The sequence below is a fragment of the Tamandua tetradactyla genome, chromosome 10 (assembly GCF_023851605.1).
Source record: "Tamandua tetradactyla isolate mTamTet1 chromosome 10, mTamTet1.pri, whole genome shotgun sequence".
Classification (NCBI taxonomy): Eukaryota; Metazoa; Chordata; class Mammalia; order Pilosa; family Myrmecophagidae; genus Tamandua; species Tamandua tetradactyla.
In genome coordinates, this window is record NC_135336.1 from 91968041 (window position 1) to 91987536 (window position 19496).

The 19496-nt window shown below is 45.5% G+C and overlaps 1 protein-coding gene across 1 annotated transcript in view; it reads left to right on the plus strand.

Moving 5' to 3' along the window:
- Positions 1-19496, plus strand: part of HUNK (hormonally up-regulated Neu-associated kinase) — a 109841-nt gene that overhangs the window by 30154 nt on the left and 60191 nt on the right. The window contains exon 2 of the mRNA XM_077118829.1: positions 10121-10413. Coding sequence (XP_076974944.1) covers positions 10121-10413 — 293 coding nt within the window. The remainder of the gene's footprint in view (positions 1-10120; positions 10414-19496) is intronic.

A 19496-nucleotide genomic window follows, 5' to 3' on the forward strand; every position in this document is an offset into this window, starting at 1 on the left:
TGCCTCAGTGTGGAGAAGACACTGGAAGCTGGCAGGCTTGGGCTGGGAAGCCATTAGAAGGTTGGGAGGGAGGGAAGGAGAGAAAGGGAATCAGGCACTCGGGCAACAGGTAGAGGTGATGTCAGCCCTGGTAAAGGAACACTGAGAAGTTCTTATTCTCAGAGGGTGAACTGATGCAGATTTGATCCTGAAAGGGCTGGTTTGGAAAAGTTGGGGGCAGGGTGTGGGCGTGGAGGCGTCCACTGGGCAGGGAGAGTTTGTGTCTTCGGTGAGTTACCAGTGATGGCGGTTGAGGGACGGCCTTGAGTAACTTACTTGTTATCTTTTGGATTCCAGTGATCTATTTGCTTTTAGGTTATGTTATTGGAGGTTTCTTCCTTATTGTCACATTCTGGATTATCAAAAATGGGGCTGAGTTGGAGGAGGGCTGGAGCAAAAAGGAGCTGTTACTCTGGTCAGATTTTAACTGATATATTTCCCACACTTGGGACCAAGCATTGTGGGAAACACCAAGATGAATTAGACGTGGTCTCAAAAAACCTGTTCCCAAGCTGAGTCTTTTTGATTCTTTTCCAAAAACGTAGAGAAATGATTTTAAAGTTACCTGTACTCTTGTCCTGTATTTTGGAGAACTCCTACTGGGCAGGAAAGTTGGGGGTAACTTCAGAATTACTTTTATCCTTGGGGATAACAAATACCCTTTGATAATGAAGGAAGAATGTGTTTTAACTTAAGTATACAGACTTCTGGTGAGAATTCCAACAATTGTGTAATTGTTGCTCATTCATGTACTTTTAAAGCCAACAACTCAGCTCTTCTACCCAGTTATCTCAAAGTCTTTCCTTTTGCATTTGTCCTGGCTTACAGGAGCCAGTTTCTAGTTTCCCACCAGCGGGGTGTTTCGAGGATATGAGGATGTGATTTGCTTACTGAATGGGCACTGAAGTCAGAAAGCAGAGAATCCCAGTGAAAGTAGCTTTAGAATTCCATGTTGCCCAGCCCTGGATTTGCAACAGACTTTATTTTCCCCTATGCCAGACCTGAGCTCTGCCTGTGCTCAGAACTGCATTCTGTTATCCTCAAGCCCAGGCTTCACGAGCTCTGTTGTTTACACTGGCGAAGGAAACTTTTTCCTTCAATTGCAGAAAGATAGACAGTATGCAGCAGCAGGAGGTGGTCTAAGGGGAGCCAGGTCAGAAGAGCCCTGCTACATAAATTGCAGCAATTAACTGGCTTCTAGGAAGGACAGTGCTGTGTGTTTAGGGTCCAGCATCACTTCTCCGTGAGCTGGGGCAACACCGAGATTAATTATAAACCCAGAAAAGCATATTTTCTCGTTTCCAATAAATAAGTATCATTTGCACAGCAGCATGTTCCGTCCTGATGCCCTTAAACACATCGTGCCTTGGAAAGACGGCCTGAAACCAATTTATTTAACGAGGTTCCTGCTGGGTCACGCTAATCATCACACTTTTTAGCCTTCAGCAACTTGTCATTTCCTTGTTTTTTGTTGGGCTTCCCCTCTAACCTACCCCGTGCAATTCATCTCATCCAAAGAGTCACCCAGATCTAACAGTTATGTTTTTTAAATGAGACTTACAAAGCAAGCCATTCTGCTAAAGGCTTTCATAAAGGTTCTGAACTACCTAATCGAATTGTGGTCCTGCCAACTACCCGCATTCATTCATTCATTCAGAACTATCTACTGAGTATCATCTGTGTGTCAACAAGAGACAGATGGCCATCCTGTCCTTCCTGGAGCTTACGTGGTGTTAGACAGATTACCTACTCAATCCATGAGTTCTTTGGAAATTAAAGGGCGTTAAGTGTTATGGGGGATAGTAGTCTAGAGTGAGGGCAGTGTGAGCAACTGGTGGGTGCCCTTGGAAGCAGGCAGGTCCAGGGAGCCTTTCTGGAAAGGTGCCATCTCAGCAAACTCTTAGAGGTACGGGCATGAGTGCGGGTTATGAGCCAGCTGCAAGGCCCCAATGTGGGGTCACTCCTGGTGTCTCTGAGACAGAGGCCAGCGGGAGCAGAGGGACTTCCGAGAGCAATGGGAGATGAGATGGGAGGGGTGAGCCTCAGTGGGGGTATCTTGCAGGCATTGCCAGGACTGGGGCTCCTATTCTGGGAGAAGTGGGGAGTCATGGGAGCCTATTAATGCCCCTTAGTTTGGGGGGAGTTTTCCTGTGCCCCTAGATTCACTGCTCTGGAGAAGGTGACAGGTGGTCTAGGTATGTTTGGTGGGGAGAAGGGGACCTGCAGGGACACAGCTCAGAATTACACATTCGGGTGAGAGGGACTTTCGGGTGGCACAAGGGGGTGGGCAGTGAGAAGCCCAGATTCTTCTGGGTCGGAATGCCCAGGCCCCCCAACAACCCGCTGGTGTTAAGCTGGGCCTGTGAATTTCCTCTAGCACCCTTCTCTCTATCATCTTATTGCCAACTCTTAGACTTTTAGAAAGTGAGAAGAGTCTCACTTTTAGAGCAGGAAAGCTGAATGGTTACAGTCTGCATGCAATATGAAGGGTATGCCTTTAACTTGGAAGCCATGGAAAATTTCTCTCTCTGCTCTGACTCACCCAGGGATACCCTTTGTTCAATTTCTTTATATCCATTTTCTGGCGTTTGCACTTAGCATAAGTTGTGTGGCTTCCGTCACGTTTAAATGAAGCCCGAAAGATACACACAGAGTTGGGGAGAGCTGTGGCCATCCATCCATCCTCTTACTGCTTCCCTCCCTCCCGGCCTCCTCCTTTCTTCCCTCCCATCCTTCCTTCCTTAATTTCTACATGTCCTGCTTGGGTCATTAGGGTTCAGTAGAGAACGTTGAGCGAGCCCCTTCTGTCTTTCTGACACTTTGCAAGGCATTGGGCCTACGAGTGTGAGCCGCAGTTTAAAAATGACACCTGGAATTGGTGCCAGGAAGGGGGCTCTAGAAATGTGTTCTAGGGAAAGCATGAGTGGAGACGAAAGGTGAAAAAGATCAGCAGGGCTGACTCCACCCAGCCTTTGAGAGGGGAACCTGGAGGTGGGAGAATTCTGTGTCTTGAAGGAACAATGCCCGGCTATGGCCCAGTGAGGGTAAGGGGTTTGTGGGTGCTGGGTGGGGAACGGGTATGGGTATAGCTGTAATGAAGCTGGCCAGGGAAGCCTGTCTGGAAGGGGACATCTCCTAGAGGGAGGTCTGCAGACTGCATCCCAGTCAGGCCATAGCTGAAACAGCTCCCATGGTTGGCATCGGCATTTCATATGAAGCTTGAAGGCAGGGACTTTTGTTGGCTTATGTTGTAGCTGGGAAAGCTGAGGCCCTGCAGGGACTTGGCCTACCCGAGGTAGATGACCAAGAACTCACCAGACTGACCTTCTCTATAATGAACTGGTGGGATTTTTTTTCTGCATTTGTTCATTAATTCATTCACTCCCTCACTTGTTCTGAATGAGGCAAATACTGTGCTAGGTGCTGGGGAGGTGAAAGTGAGGAGGCCAGGCACAATTCCTGCCTTCCTGGAAATTCCACTGAAGGTGTTGTAGACTGCCAAGGGTGTGATGAATGTGGCGTCTGTGAAGTGCAGGGTGACCTGGCCAGTGAGAGAGCAGTGGGAGAGAATTCCACGCAGAGGCAGGTGGGGTTAGGAGGTAAGGGGAAGGGAGACCAGCAAGGACTGATCCAAGTGAAAGAGGGTGCAGGTGTAGCCCTGGGGAATGGGGGAAGGAAGGGAGAGATTTTAGGGGGTGGAGGTGACAAGGAAGTGGTGATTCATGAGGTGTGTGAGTGGGGGTGGGGTGGCTGGAGGAGGACACCCAGTATGAGGTTGGGCACACCTGTGGATGAAGGGTCTTTGGTTGAGCTGGGGGCCCCAGAGAGGAGCAGGGGAAGGAGATTGATTTGGGGACCCCATGGGACATCCAAGATGAGGTGTCCACAGGCACGTCCAAGGCTCAGCCAAGAGGTGGGAGCAGAACATCTTCATCACTGGGACTTATCAGCATGTGGATGGTCATCATGGAAGTGGTGGGGATAGGGTCATATAGGCTACTTAAAGGAAGGAGGAACCTAGAAGGCTGGGGTGTGGCAGCATGGGCGATGGCTTTAGGATGGAGAGTGAATTAGACCAAGACTGTCTCTTAGACTGGGTGCTAAGGGGGCTTCAGGGACCATGGTGAAGGCAACGTCAAGAGAGTGGCAGGGGCGAGACCTGGATGGCTGGGGCCTCTCTGGCTTCTGCTGGCTTACCTTGGAGTGGAGTAAGCAGAGGGCCTGAGGGGTTAGACTTACCCAAGGTAGTCATAGACATGACCGAGGACTCACCGGTAGTAGCCTGGTGGGCTTCCTCTTCTGTCCATTCATTCACTCCCTCCCTCACCTGTTCTCTCACTGCTCTCCTCTTGTGCAAAATGTGCAAATACTAACAAGTAACACCTGTTGAGTGCTCCCGTGACTCCTCCTGGTGCTAGATGCCCTTCATGCCTCTCCCCCAGGTGTCTTTTCCGATGTCTCCAGGAGGTAGGCACTCCCCCTGCCCCTCCTTGTTTTTATACGATGAGGAAGCTAACGCTTAGAGAGGTCCAAGCCACCAAGGGGCAGAGGCAGTGTTTGCAGTTACGGCACCCGACTTCAGAGCCTGCGTGGCCAACTGCCATGCTGTGCCGCTCCTGAGCTGCCGAACTGGGGAGAACCAGTTGAGGTGATGAAAGGAGCTATGTATAAGGTGTGACCCCAGCTCTCGGGTAATGGACACTAGCCATTTGTTCCTACCTACATTTTCACCCTTCTACAGGATAGGACATCCCATGATACTGTATTATGCTCAGGTGATAGATAATCTTGAACCACTGCAAAGAATCAGAATTACCTCCTGAGATGGGCCTGAAGCACCCTGTCTCTTTCATAGAAGTGTTGAGTATATTTTAGGCACTTAATAAATGTTCGTCAAAGAAGGGAAGATTCATTTGTGTTTGGCATACAGTATTTACTAAGAAACCAAAGTGTTCTGCAAGGAGAACTTGGTTTTTTTTTTTTTTTTTACTAATTTCCATGTCAAAAGAAAATTCATTTGATCAGGAGCTCCCTTTCCTTGCCCATTCTAATTATGCAAAACATTATGGTATAGAAGCACTTTAAGGGAAGACTTTCTAAAATACAGCATATGTTGTATAATAGTAAAACACCTATGTGTTTTTATGATGTTAAAGAGTAGCTGCTTTGATCAATATTTGTTCTCCTCAGTCATATGGAAGAGCCATTTTACATCTGACTTTTCAATTTGGAGATTGGATTCATCAACAATTCTTGATGTATTTCAGAGTAATGAATTTTAACGGCAGTGAAGGGTGATCCAGGATGAAAGAATGAATTTTAAATCCTGTTAACTCTGATCCTATGTAGACAGGCTCAACTGAGTCAATATTTGAAGAAGACGGGGAGACTTGACTGATATGAAATCACTCTCTTGGGATTAAAAAGCAGCTCTGTTCAGGAGCCCTGAAAACACCCATGTGTTTCAGAATGTGCTTTCTTTTCTTTTTTTGTTTTTTGTTTTGTTCATGGATGGGCCAGGAATCACATGGCAGGCGAGAAGTCTAACTGCTGAATCACCCTGCACCCCCAGAATATGTGGTTTGAATATGCTAAAACGGGGGGGGGTCAAGGAAATGTGCCTTTCTTTCTTAGCTGAGCTCAACTTGAGTGTCTTTTCACCTTCTCTACAGGTTGATTCAGTGAAAGTAAGATGGTAATGATAATAATTTATCATTTTAAGGGACACCTGCTATGTGCCAGACATTATACTAAGTGTTTCCCATTCCTATCCTAGGAACCAGTGGTTGATGAAAGTGTATGACAATGAAGAATGTCATTTTAAGACACTGATATTTTAAGGCACTGACAGTGTATCTCAGTGATACATATATTCCATGTGCTTTTGATTGGTCTAGTGCCAGCTGAGTACCACTTTATGTCTTTAACGTGGTGAAATGCATATAGCGCATGGCCATGTCTGTTAACTCTCTCATTCTACATAAATAAAATTCTGAAACTAGAAAAAAAAAGTTTGTTTGCTGATTTTATCCATCAGTGGTAGACATTTGGGATGAGGTGGTGGGGGTGGGGGTTGGGATGTGGTTTTATTTAGTTTATCTTGGTTTTATTGATTTTTTTTCCAGCAAAATTAGTTTTCACTAATGTGCCCGGGAAGATTTCCAGGGTTTGGATATTCCCAACTGCCATACCCTGTGCCAGATCGGGAGTTCCCAGAAAAACTGGAGCTTGAGTGAATCAGTGAGTCTCTGCAGTGGTGGCAAAAGGCCACTGGTCATCTCTCTTCTGTTGTCTGGGATGCTAAACTTGCTTCTTTTACTGCCGTTTGATAGCAGATTTAATTTTACTCTTTAGAAATCTCCTTGTTAATGCAGTTGATCTTTTCAGCTGGAGATCCATCATTGCACTGGGTTCACCCTGGGAGAATTAGTGCGTTAGATATACTTGGCCTATAAATCTCTGATAAAACTAAAATTTGGGAGTAGCTCCTCTTTATAATCATTGATTGCCTTTACCCATTTAAGTTTTTAGAGATGAAGTTGATTAAATGGTTTTGTGTAATCATGAACAGCATTTCATTTTCAGTAATAATACAGAGCTTTTAAGTTTGGGAGATGAGTGAAAACAAGCTTGGGGACGAGCTGCTGGTATTTGACAATGGTGAGTGAGCTTAATAAGGAAACTTTTGCCCAGATGAGGTTACTTAAGGGTTCAGGGTTTTCACTGAAGGAGTCACTTGGGGCTCAGTAGGCTGCTCAGAACCAGCAGAATTGGGGGCTGAGAGATGAAGCAATGGTGGACCATATTCCAGCAGAAAGTTCAGGACCTGAGTGACATGCATGAGGGGGAGAGGGACTGCAATGGTATCTCCTGGGATGTGTCCCCCAGTGCCTTGGATGGCATCTCAGCCTTGTCTTTCACCTTTGGGGAAGGAAGGAGGATGAATTGGAAGGAGAGCAAGACGTAGGAAGAGTTAGGAGAAATGTTTGGAAATACTGCATTTGCACCAAGAAAACCAAAAAAACTGCCCAAAGCAGGACCTGGGGAGCGCCACCTGATCCTGGCACATTGAAACTGAACCCTGATTTGTGGCTGTGACGTGATGAAGGTCCAACCTCGTGGGAAGAGCTGTCTTTCCTCTCCAAGGGGTCTGCATGACATACACATTACCCACGGATTACGGAGCCTCCCAGGAGACTCTGCTAGCTGTCATGGGCTCCGTTTGCTCTGGGGGAGTGAGGCCTGGGAGGGAGCCAGCAATGACTCTGCTCCCCGTGGGGACACCTGTGTGCATGGGGGGAGCAGAGAGAAGGATGGAGAGAATTCAAAGAATAACCATCAGTAATCCCTTGAGGCTACAATGAAGGGCAAAAGGGAGGATCAGAGAGCAAAAGAGGCTGCAGTTAAAAGGTGCTTTCATCCACAGCTGCCAAGGAGTATTTTATGATGCCTAGAAAATGTATTCCAAGGGGCACTTTTAGATTTCCCCTGTCTCAAGAGAAGGAAACTGTATTAGTTACTGTAACAAATGATCACAAACTTGGTGGCTTAGCACAACAGAAATTTACTTCCTCACTGTTTTAGAGGCCAGAAGTTTGAAATAAAGGTATCACAGGGCCATGCAGGCTCTTGGAGGGAAGCCTGTACCTTGCCTCTTCCAGCTTCTGGTGGCAGCAGGCACTCCCTGGGGCCACTCACCTCACTCTGTCTTCTGTGTCTGCATGAAATTCCCCCTGCCTCCCTCTCATAAGGACACTCGTGATGGCATTTAGGTCTCAGGGATAAACTGGGATGATCATATCTCAAGGAATTAACTCCATCACATCTTCAGAGTCCCTTTTTCTAAATAAGGTCACCTTTACAAGTTCCAGGGATTAGGATTTGATATCTTTGGGGACCATTATTCAACCTACCACAGGCAATTAAAGAGCTAAATAAATTAACCTAACACTAATTGCGTGTTTTGTTAAAAAAGAAAAAAGGCATATTGTATAACTGCTGGGCTTTTTAGACTGTTGTTTATACAATAGTGCTCTTAAAAATTTCACTGCCGAAGCATGCACTTTTTAAAAAACTGCAGTGGAGTCCAACAGAGGCAGAACTAAATTGTACCTTTTTGCATCCCTTTCTCCACGGGGAGGATATGTACACCCACGCATGCACACATACATGTATATATAAATATTTTTTGCCGTGAATATTTCAGAAGCTTTCAGTCTAGTATCTACCAGACTAATTTGGGACCAAGGCTAGCAAGAGCCAGAGTGTGACCTGACCTCTCTGTGGGTGGAGAGCATCTGCCCCTGGGTGATGGGGTAGAGCTGCCCCCCACCCCCACCTCGAAGCTGTGTGCAGAGCCTTCCCCCAGCCGGTCCTGTCTCCATGCCTGAAATTCCCCTCATTAGTCATATCACTGGATTAAGGCCCTGAAACTCCCCAGTACAGTGAGATTGTTCTCCAGAAGAGATAACATATTAAGCTGTTGCCAGCTATTTCCCACTAATTCATCCTGTAGTCACCTGTTGGTCATTTATTGTGTATAAAGGGCTGTGAGCCATGAAAGGGGAAGTGGTTCCTGTCCTAAGGGATGGGTCCTTTAAATCAGACCATAGATAATATGTGCTGGGGAACTGGAGGGAAGGAGAGTTTGAGGAAATTGCTCTGGAATGGAAGTGGGGATAGTGTCTGGAGGGCTGAGAGGATTTGGGTGGGAGAAAGGGGTGGCGGTGCTGCATGAGTGAAAGCTTGCAGAATTTAACTGTGTGTGTACCCTGGAGAAGGAAGAGACCCCCAGGAGAGCAGGGATCCTGCTGGACCATGATGGGGACTGGTCAGAGGGGCTAGGCTGAGAGAGGCAGGACGTTGATGCAATTTTCCAGATCAGCGGTGGCCTGACTAGTTTTCTGTAATCAGAAAACCGTGGGCCAAATGATGTTTGCGCCTCCTCACTGCAAACGTGTGTACATTTATTTATGTGTAAATTATATACCTGTACCTCTGGGCTTTCTGTAGTAAGTGCAATACGAAGCAGTTACAAAACATGATTGCAAAAGAGGAAATACAAATAGAACTGGGAGCCCTGATGTTTCCACCTGCGCCCCAGTGGCTCTGGGACCACGTAGGAGGGTTCCCCGGGGTGCTCTCCTCTCACTTGGAAAGGAAGGGGCTCCGGGCTCTAGGAGGTGAGGCCTGGAACAGAGAGGAAGGAAAGGAGGGAGAGGCAGTGAGCAGAAGGAATTGAGGGCAGTGAAGATGTGACCAAAGAAAAGAACAAAAATGGTGATGGGCTCATGAGTGGGGAAGGGAGAGCCGCAAGAGCACAGGGGAGAGGCGGGAAGGGGTGCATATTTCAGGGAAAAAGACAATATTCCTACCCCCCTCCCTTCTCCTGGCCCTGCTCCCTTCATTCATCTTTCCATCCGTCTGTCTCACCTTCCCCTTTACACATGGCTGGAGGATCTGTGCATGTGACACTCTTATGGTAGGGTGGGGGAGGGGGGAAATGAAGACCCCAGAGGAGCTTCCCGGGGCAATTGAAGACTTAACCAAGGGAAAGGGGTTTAAAAAGCACTCAAGCCAGAGACAGCCTGGCTGAGAGTCTGGTCTGGGGCAGAGAAGGGGCAGGGAGAAGGACCAGGGATGCTGCACCAATGGGCATGGCGTCCCTGGTCCCTGGCCATGCTGTGTGTATGAAGAGTGGTGGTCGAGGCAGGCAGACCCAGACCTGGAGGCGATGCTGGGAGGCCCAACAGGGAGCAGAAGACATCCTTTGCTCCAGGAAAACTTGATATCGCACCCTAGCTTCCCAGGCGAGCAGTGAGCTTGACATTAATCGCACTTTTTACTGCACTCACCAGACAACCTTGAATGTCAATTTCAGTCTCTTCCTAAATAATCAAATCTTTTGATTTTTCCTGATGATATGTATTTTTTTTCTTTTTATCCTTTGATGCTATGTAGATAAGGTTTTTCTCCCAGCGCGGAGGACAGCTAGGTCTTTGCCTGGGGTTCTTGTTCATGGTCAAGGAATAGCCTTTGCCAGCAACGTCTGATGAAAGCCACTTTCTTGGCTTCTCCTTAGGTGGCCATCAAAGTCATTGATAAGAAGAGAGCCAAAAAGGACACCTACGTCACCAAAAACCTGCGGCGAGAGGGGCAGATCCAACAGATGATCCGCCACCCGAACATTACCCAGCTCCTGGATATCTTAGAGACTGAAAACAGCTACTATCTGGTCATGGAGCTGTGTCCCGGCGGCAACCTGATGCACAAGATCTATGAGAAGAAGCGGCTGGAGGAGTCTGAAGCTCGCAGGTACATCAGGCAGCTCATCTCGGCAGTGGAGCACCTGCACCGGGCCGGGGTGGTCCACAGGTAAGGGCTGCCCCCTGCTGAGGATGGCGGGCGCTGTGCTTTAGCAGGAGCCGGGCAGGGCTGAATAGTTGCCATGTGGGGTGTGCAATGTGTTTTACGTTCTTCATTTCTGCTCAGTGGAATTGTTTAGTGAGTTGGGTTAGTGCTAGTGTGTGGGTTAAGAGTGGCGTCTGGGAGCCAGACTGCCTGCGTCGGCACCCCGGCTCTTCCCTTTCATAGCTGTGTGACCTTAAGCAAGTTACTTAACCTCTCTGAGCCTTGGTCTTTTCATCTGTAAAATTGGAATAATACCTATATCAGGGTTGGCATAAGAGTAAATGAATTAATATATGGAAAGAGCTTCGGACAGGGTTTGGTGTGTAGTAAGTGCTCCCTGGTCCACTGCTCTAATTACTTGCACAGTGGTGAGACCAGTTGCTCAGGTGCCTGAAAGAAGAATCAGTGTTGAGATGGCAGGAGATTGTTTTTCAGTTAGTGCTAGGATGGTGCTTTCATTGCATCTGATTTACATAGTAGCTGCTCAATAGCTGCTTTTTCCAGTGGATTGAATCACCATCTGAATTGTGAGCTTGCCTTTGAAAGTCAGGGGTATTTCCCGTAAGTGAAACCTACCTTCCAAATAATCATGAAAATTAAACCTCGTTTTTTTGTTGTTTTTACCAGCGTGCTTCTTCCTGGGGAGGAGCTCTACATTTTTAGCAAAGTTGCCATTGGTGGTGGACACCTAATGTTAGTGATGTACTAAAATAAAGTAAAACGAAATGAAACAAAATGCAAAAATAAAACAAATGAGTTCTCTTCCTCCCAAGATAGTGTTGGCTTCACCAGCAAATGCATGGTTCTCCCTTCATTAAATTATAGTCATAATTATTTGGGGAGAAAAATTAGGAGCCAATGTTTCATTGATAAAGACATAAAGTACGTGTGTATATGTATACACATAAGCTCTTAAAAAAATCTTAAACTGAAATACAAGTCACATACCATAAAATTTACCATTTTAGGCATATTTACAAGGTTGCACAACCATCGTCCCTGTCTTATTTTAGAGCATTTTTCTCATCCCAATAGGAAACCCTGTCCCCATTTGTTGTCAGTCTCCATTTCCCATCCTCACAGCCTCTGACAACCATTAATCTACTTCTTGTCTCTGTGATTTGCCTATTCTGGACATTTCATGTGAAATGAAATCATATGCTCTGTGGTTTTTTGTGACTTCATTTGGCATGATGTTTTCAAGGTTCATCCATGCTGCAGTGTATCGCAGAACTCCATTCCTTTTTAGGATCGAATAACATTCCATTTTCTTGATGGATATATATAATCGTGTGTATATAATGCATTTTGTATCATTCACCCCTTGATGGACATTTGGGTTGATTCCACTTTATGGCTATCGTGAAGAATGCTGCTCAGGACATTTTTTGCAGGCGTATGTTTTTATTTCTCTGGGGTACATTCCGATGGGTGGAATTGCTGGGCCACACGCAACTCTATGTTCAACTTTGTAAGAAAACACATATATTCTTAAAATTGAACATCTCAGGGTGCCTTCCATCTGTTGGAAAAGCTATTCATATTCTGATCAAAGGAGAAGGCAGCTCCCAAGCTGAAAGGGCAATTTCCTTACACAAGGCACTTTTCTGCCCTATTATGCCTAAACCCAGAGCCTCCGTGGAGAAGCCCCATTGCTTAGGCTTCCCCTGGAACGTTCTTGCCAGGGCACCATTCTGGCAGCTCCTTCCCTTTTGAGGAGGAGTGAGAACCTCTTCTTGAACATGTTTTCAGTTCCGCGTATTGTCATGAAATCACGCTTCATTAGAACTCTTTTGAGTTTAGATCAGCAAGGAAGGGAACATTTAGAAATTTTGAGTGAATAATACTATTTTTGGCTCTTCCAACAATACCCTTGTGTAGCCTGCAGAGTCATAGCTCTGCCATTATTAGAAAAATGACAATGTGCCTGGGTCTGTCTTTGTTTATTAAGAAGATAAAGGCAGAAACCTCAAGAATGAATCAGCTTAGGTGACCGGCTCTGCTGGTCACAGCAGAAAATAGAACCAGGGGGCTGGAACTGGCAGAGCCTTTCTCTGGGACTCAGGGCATATTCACAAGGGTTTCGTGCTGTCAAAAATAAGATGAGTGTTGAGCTTCTCAAGACTGCAAGGACAACAAAGAAAATCTAGTCAAAGCTGTGCCTTGCACGCTGGCCTCTCCTGCTGGAAATTCTTAACAACCCTTTAGAGTAATTTTAACAAAATTCCATCCCTGTCAGTGCAATTACTGTCAGAATGTCAAGAGAATGAATTTAATAATGTTTTGATAGCAAAGATGGTGTGCTTTTTCTCTCTCTGATCTCAAGCTTTCTGCTTTTTCCTCTCTCCTCGGCAATATATTCATAATCAGATAATGGCAGGTGGACAGATCTTTTTAAGTTGGAAAGATTGGAGATATCGATAGAGCTTTGAATAGGATTTCTTGGTTTTTCTCGCTAGAAATCATGTTGCTTGGTGTCAGTTCACTTGGATGTGATGTGTTTGGGACATTGTGTTAAATGTTTGTTTAGAATATGCTTCTGGGGTGGCCTTTAATGGAGTTTCTTGACTTTACCATACTCTGAACCACTGATTTTTGGCACATGTAAACTGGATGACTGGCATATTATTTACTGTAGCCCTTTCAGTGGTGGAGTAAGTTCTCCTTTATGCTGCAAAGGTAGAGTGAAACGCATAAATTATTTTGAGCGCAGAGTTTTCAAATTAATAAGAAGAGTATTTAGCATTTCAGAGATGCCCTGGAGTCTTTGGTGGGAAGATTTCTGAGCAAGTATATATTGCATAGTCCAGAAGGATTTAGGATGAATTTTTGTGGCTGCATGAATTTAAATGACTTAAAATGCTTTTGGTTATGTATGTTAGTGGGTGCTTTAAAAACACACTTCCTCTGATTAGAATGACGATGTCATAATTACCTAATGCTAGCAGAGTCCTAATTTCCTGTGATATTAAATTTACACTTAATTACGTGCCCAGAACTATTTAAACCTCATTTAAAGAAAGTCAGTCCTCCAAAGTGCATAGGAAAAAAAAAAGTAAATTTAATCCCTATAAAGCAGACTCCCTGATGTGGCCCAGTCTAAACTGGGCTTGCCTTTGCGTTTGTGTCTTTTGCATCCATGGGGCCGTTGTCAACGTTTTATGAAGTCAGAGTGTAACCGAGAAATCAGGATTTAAGGGATGATTTTGATTACTGAATCATTATGTAGACATTTCCTTTTGCTTTCTAGTATATTGGGGTAGACAGAGGGAAATTCCTGAAATCTCTAAATTGTAATCCACCTGCCCTGATCTCTGCTAATGATTGTATAGCCTTTATTCTCTACCCCTGTGACTGGAAAACCCTTGTCAACTAACCTTCATTTTTACCCAGTTATCTAGTTTTTCAGCTTTAATGAAGGGTGTTGGGTCAGCCCAGAACAAATCTATACCCAGTCAAAAGTTGTCTTGATAACCAAAACTGGAACTAACCAAAATGGGCCTGCCTGCATGCACAGTAGCTGGGACTTTTACTACAAGTCACCTTTACCTCATTCTACATTTTCTCACTTGTGACTAAGCATGTAATCAGTCTGCGCATGTGTAATAGTTAAAGTACCTCTAATTACATCATCTGGGGCCACTGTGCTCATTATCCTAAACCCTGCTCATCTTTTTCTCTAATAAAATGATGAGAATTACTGCAGATTAAGAAGACAGATTTGGGGCCAGTAGGCCATCTGCTCTCCTACTATGCGTCTGCTAATAAGCTCTTTCTCTCTTTGAAACCCCAGTGTCTCCGGAATTGGTCATTGAGTGCGTTGGAAAAATAATCCATGGCCTTTGTCCGGTAAAGCAATCCACAGCTTAACTTTTTCCTGACTTAAGTTTAGAATTGCCTGCAATGCTAGGCACTTAAAGTATCACAAGTTCGTTTCCCTTTCTTTTTCTCAAACGTGTGGGCCCAGCAGGATGCCTAGATCTGATGATCTGCCGATTGTGTGTGGAGCAGTTGATTCTTCATGTGAGGCCACAAGAACGCTGGTTCTGCCGAGAGGCTAATTTGACATTCATCTGTTCATTCAAAAATAACAAAGTCCAATCAAACTATACAGACGACACATAGCAGGCTGCCACCATGCCGCAGTCCCTGTGGGGTGGCAAGCGGAGAAGTCGGCGTGATTCAAGGGGACACAGCTCAGGCTGTCAACACCACGACCTTCTTCCTTGATTATTATGGGGGGGAAACGCTCTACATTTAAGAGGAAGGCAGTGGAGGAGAAGGGGCCCACCTTTGTTTTCCTGAGCTGCCAAGGAACCGGTACAACCTATACTGGTCGGGTATGAAGATGTTCTTTTAACTTTTCGGTTTTCTTGGGGAGGGGAGGAAGGGGAAGGCAGAACAATGGGGAATCATTTCTGCTCTCCTCCAGGAGCTGTGGGGGATCCCAGGACTTCTGCTGAGAGCGAGCATGTGTCTGGAGGCAGTGGTTTTATCCAAGGCTTGTGTTTAATTGGGTTTTAAGAAGTAATACAGTTGGAAATGGGAGATTTTTACAAGGCTCTTGCTGAACGACTTGGTGGAGGGGAAATGGATGGTGGTGAGCAGATTCGACTCCAAATCCAGATTGCTGAACCCTACTTGTCCTTTGGGGTCCCAGCTCCAATGTCACCTCCTCTGGGAGGCCCTCCAGGCTAAGCATCCTGGTCACTGACCAGCACAGGACTATCTACTCTGCTTTTCCAGCACTCATTACATGGTTACCCACTCATTGAATAGCTGTCTTCAGCACTGGGCTGTGCTGACTAGATTGCAGAGAGCCAGACTATGTCTGCTTATCCTTCACTATCTCACAGTGTAGCTCAGTATCCAGACTGTTGAATAAATGAAGGGAGAATACAGCTAGTGTCAGAGTTAGCAACTGGAACCAAGGCTTTCTGGCCACCGCTTCCAGTGTCCTCCCGGGAATATTCCAGCGGAGTTTCTTCATTGACTTAGTACCAGTTTGTTTCCGTTTCAAGTCACAATTTGTAGGCGTGGCATCTTTTTATTGACTAGCTCTTTCATTGTATAAACAGCATCTATTTTTGGAGCCTTGTAAGAACTCAATAAAGATTGCACTTTGAAGAAACGAGTCAGGAACATGCTTAGCAAATTATTCTTGTGTTTTACCCAAATGCTCACATTGTAAATAAATCAAAGATTTAAAAATCATTTGGATTTCATACAGTGCTTTTGAAGGTAAACCCTATAGGTAAAAGAACACGAGCACCTCTGGTCTGGTTCACTGCAAAATGACCCTTGCCTTGGGGAGTTGTGTGTTTTTCTAGGATGCTTTATTCTTCGCTTATTACTAAAATCTTTCTTGTGGCCATCCCCACAGGCAAAATTGTCTTGGCCAAACCTATTCCTGTCTGAGTTCGCTCTTGCCCTCCTCGGAACCCTCTGTTTAGGGGGTTGTGCCCCCAATATTGTTTGCTTATTGTCAAATTGATTGCCCCTTTTAAGTCTTTTCTGGAGTCTCCACCTGTACTTCACCTTCAAATTCTTGCCTTCCTATTCCTCACCTCCAGCCTCTCATCTCAAAACTGTGTGTGTGTGGAGACTCGGAATCGCCTACAAAGCACCTTGGCAAACATGTTAAATATTTCCTTGTTTCTGCCAGGTGGCCCCTGTTCTGAAGCCATTTGTCAGTGAAAAATTGGATGCTCAGAGAGTTTGTGACTTTCCCAGTGCTGGTCAGAAGGTCAGTTAGAGAACCAGATGCCACATTTTGCTCCCTCTCTCTGCTCACCCCTTCAGATCTCATTCTGTCTCCTCTTTCTCTTCCCCAGAATCCAGCAGGCCTTAGTTTTAGGCCGTTCAGTCTTCACTTTCACCTCAGTTTCAACCCTGGGTGGCTCCCCCATATCTCTCTCAAATTTCTGCCCCTCTGCCTGGGCCTCAGGTTTGGGAGAAACCCCATTTTCGCTATGGGGGATCAGCATGTTTTTGTGAGGCCTTTTTTAGTCACAGGAGAAAACTCTTTATTCCAGTCCCATTTTTCTGGATTTGTGTATACATACACTCCATACATGCATGTACACACATATACACAGACAGACACACGCATGCACACATGTACACTTGTGTGCACACATACATACTTATAAACAGTGGCACACTTACACATGCTTACACTAAAGGCCATATATGCCACACATGTGCACACCTGTGCACACACACATATGCATCCTTACACACTGGTGCACATGCACACATATGCTCACACATGCATGCATATGCACATACAAAGACACGTACATACTGCATGTACATGTGTGCACATACATACATACCTATAAACACATGTTCACAATCAGGGTCATACATATGGCACACATGCATGTACTCATATGCACACATATATACAAACACTCATGCACATGCTCACACACGCATATGCACACATTCATAAACACAATTCTCACACTCACACATATATTTGCATATATGGATGTGTGCATACACACACACTCCCCCTCCTCCCTGGAACTGCTGCCTGCAATGCTTTTCCTGCTCAGGGGCCCACTCACCAGAACCCCTATGTTTGTTATAGCAACAGGGTCCTCCCCTTCACTCCCCTCATTCACACCTCTGTGGTTGGAAAGGCAGTGACTGGAATTCACTGTGGCCAGTGTCCAAACGTTAAAGATTACCATCTTTAAAGAAATGCAATTAGAATTTGGATAAGTGGCTGTGGGGGCAGAGCAGTAAGGGAGGGGACAGCAAGGGGCGGCTTGGCAGCCTGCAGGTGAACCTTTAATTGTTGGTAATGGCCTGTTTGAGCTTGTTATGTTGAAAAAACTTAGAATGAAGGGCCTGTGATTAGGTGATGCCTTGCTGGGGCTGGAGAAGAGTCCCAGCTCCTCTTCCCTTGAGCCTCTCAGTCTAAAAGACAGGCTGCACCCTACTTCTTAGATGCAGCTCAGGCCTTGGGAGTGTGGGTGCAGGTCCCATCGGACATTTCTCTCTGGAGCCACCCTGTTACCAGAGCAGGTCCAGCCTCCTCTCTCCTGGGCTCCTACTGCTCTGCCAAAGGTCTGCAGTGCCTTTTCCTTGGTTGACTTCCTTTGTTCTCAAGACACCTCATTTTCCCTGGAGCACTGTCCTAGTAAACAGGTCTCCCAGCACCCTCTCTATCTAGGCCAAACCCATATTCCCTCTCTTGATTTTCTTAACTCCTTGTTGAAGCCCTTTTCGCCAAGAAAAAACAATTCCCCATCTACCCAAAAGCCACTTCTCCTTCCCTTTTGTTCTCAGTTACCAGTATCAGTTTCTTGGCTGCTAAAAGAAATATCATACAATGGGTTGGCTTAATAATGGGGCTTTATTGGCTCAAGTTTATTTATTTTATTTTAAAATGAATAAAATAAGAGACTACAAAGACTATAAGGCTTGCTTCCTCCTGGGGTCGGTTTCTTCTGGCTGGCAGGCAGACATTGGGGTTCCTTGGCTTTTCCATCACATGACAATGCACATGGTGGCGTCTTCTCCTTTCTTTTCTGAGTTATATTGGCCTCCAGCTTCTGGCTGCTTCCTGTGGGTTCTCTCTCTGCCTGACTTTCACTCCGCTTATAAAGGACTGAGTTACCCCAATTTAAAGCCCAACCCGATTTAGGTGGGCCACGCCATCCCTGAAATACCATCTTGAAGAGGTCTTATTTCCAGTGGGTCCATACCTACCAGAATGCAGATCAAGACCAAGAACATGTCCAAACTGGGATCCACAGTTGACTCCACCACGCCAGTTAGAGCTGAACTTCAAATCTGCCTGCCAGGGGCAGGAATTCTTCAGACTGTAAGACTGAAGGAAGATCCCTTGTGATGGTTCGGTTGTTGTGTCAACTTGGCCAAGTGACAATGCCCAGTTTTCTGGTCAGGCAAGCACTGGCCTGAGCATTGCTGCAAGGATATTTCATGGCTGACTGATAAACCAGAAGGCTGGTGAATGAAATTATCAGTCAGTTGATTGCATCTATGGCTGATTCCATCTGTGATCAACTAAGTCATGTCTCCCACAATGAGATAATCCAATCAGCTGAAGACTTTTTTAAGAAAGGAAAGAGACTCTTTCACTGCTTCTTCAGCCAGAGAGCCTCTCCTGTGGAGTTCTTTCGGACTCTTCATCAGAGCTACCAGTTCCACAGTCTGCTAGTTTCACAACCATTCCCATGGTTGTGTGAAACACCTTTATAAATCTCCTATTTACAGATCTCCCCTGTTGGTTCTGTTTCTCTAGACAACCCTGACTAACAATGCCCTACATCTCTCTCCCCTCCATAAAAGTAATTTTATGAGAACCATTAATGTGAAACAGAACATTCTACTTACTGGAGTGTGCCCAACTGCTGTTCTCTACTTCCTTCTCATCTGGTAGATTTGCCACTTAGAATGGCCAAAGATTGCTGGCAGTGATGGCTCTAGAGTAAACACCTTATGGAATGACTTTAATAGTGTCCATCAAAACTTTTGTCTACCGGGAACCTCAGAGTGTGACTCTGTTTGGAAATAGGATCTTCACAGGTATAATTAGTTAAGATGAGGTCATCCTTGAGTAGGGTGGGCTCTAATCCAAAGACTGAAATTCTTATAAGAAGAGGAGAGGACATATATACGGACACACACAGAGAAGAAGGCCATGTGAAAATGGAGGCAGGAATCAGGCCAAGGATTGCTGGCAACCGCCAGAAGTTAAAAGAGGCAAAGAAAGATTCTGCCTTAGACCCTTCAAAGGGAACATGGCCTTGCCAGCACCTTGATTTTGGACTTCTAACCTCCAGAACTGTAAGGGAATAAATAATCCACCCAGTTTATGGTAATTTGTTATGGTAGTCTTTGGGAACTAACACACCATGCTTTTCACATGGGCAACAAGGAGGTTTTCTGAGGGAGCCAGTGTTCTGGAAGATAGAGCACTGCCTGCTAGTCTTTTTATTTTTAAGGTACATTGTAATGTACTAACATTAAAACCCCATGAATAAATTTACCCTTCTGTTAATAATTCT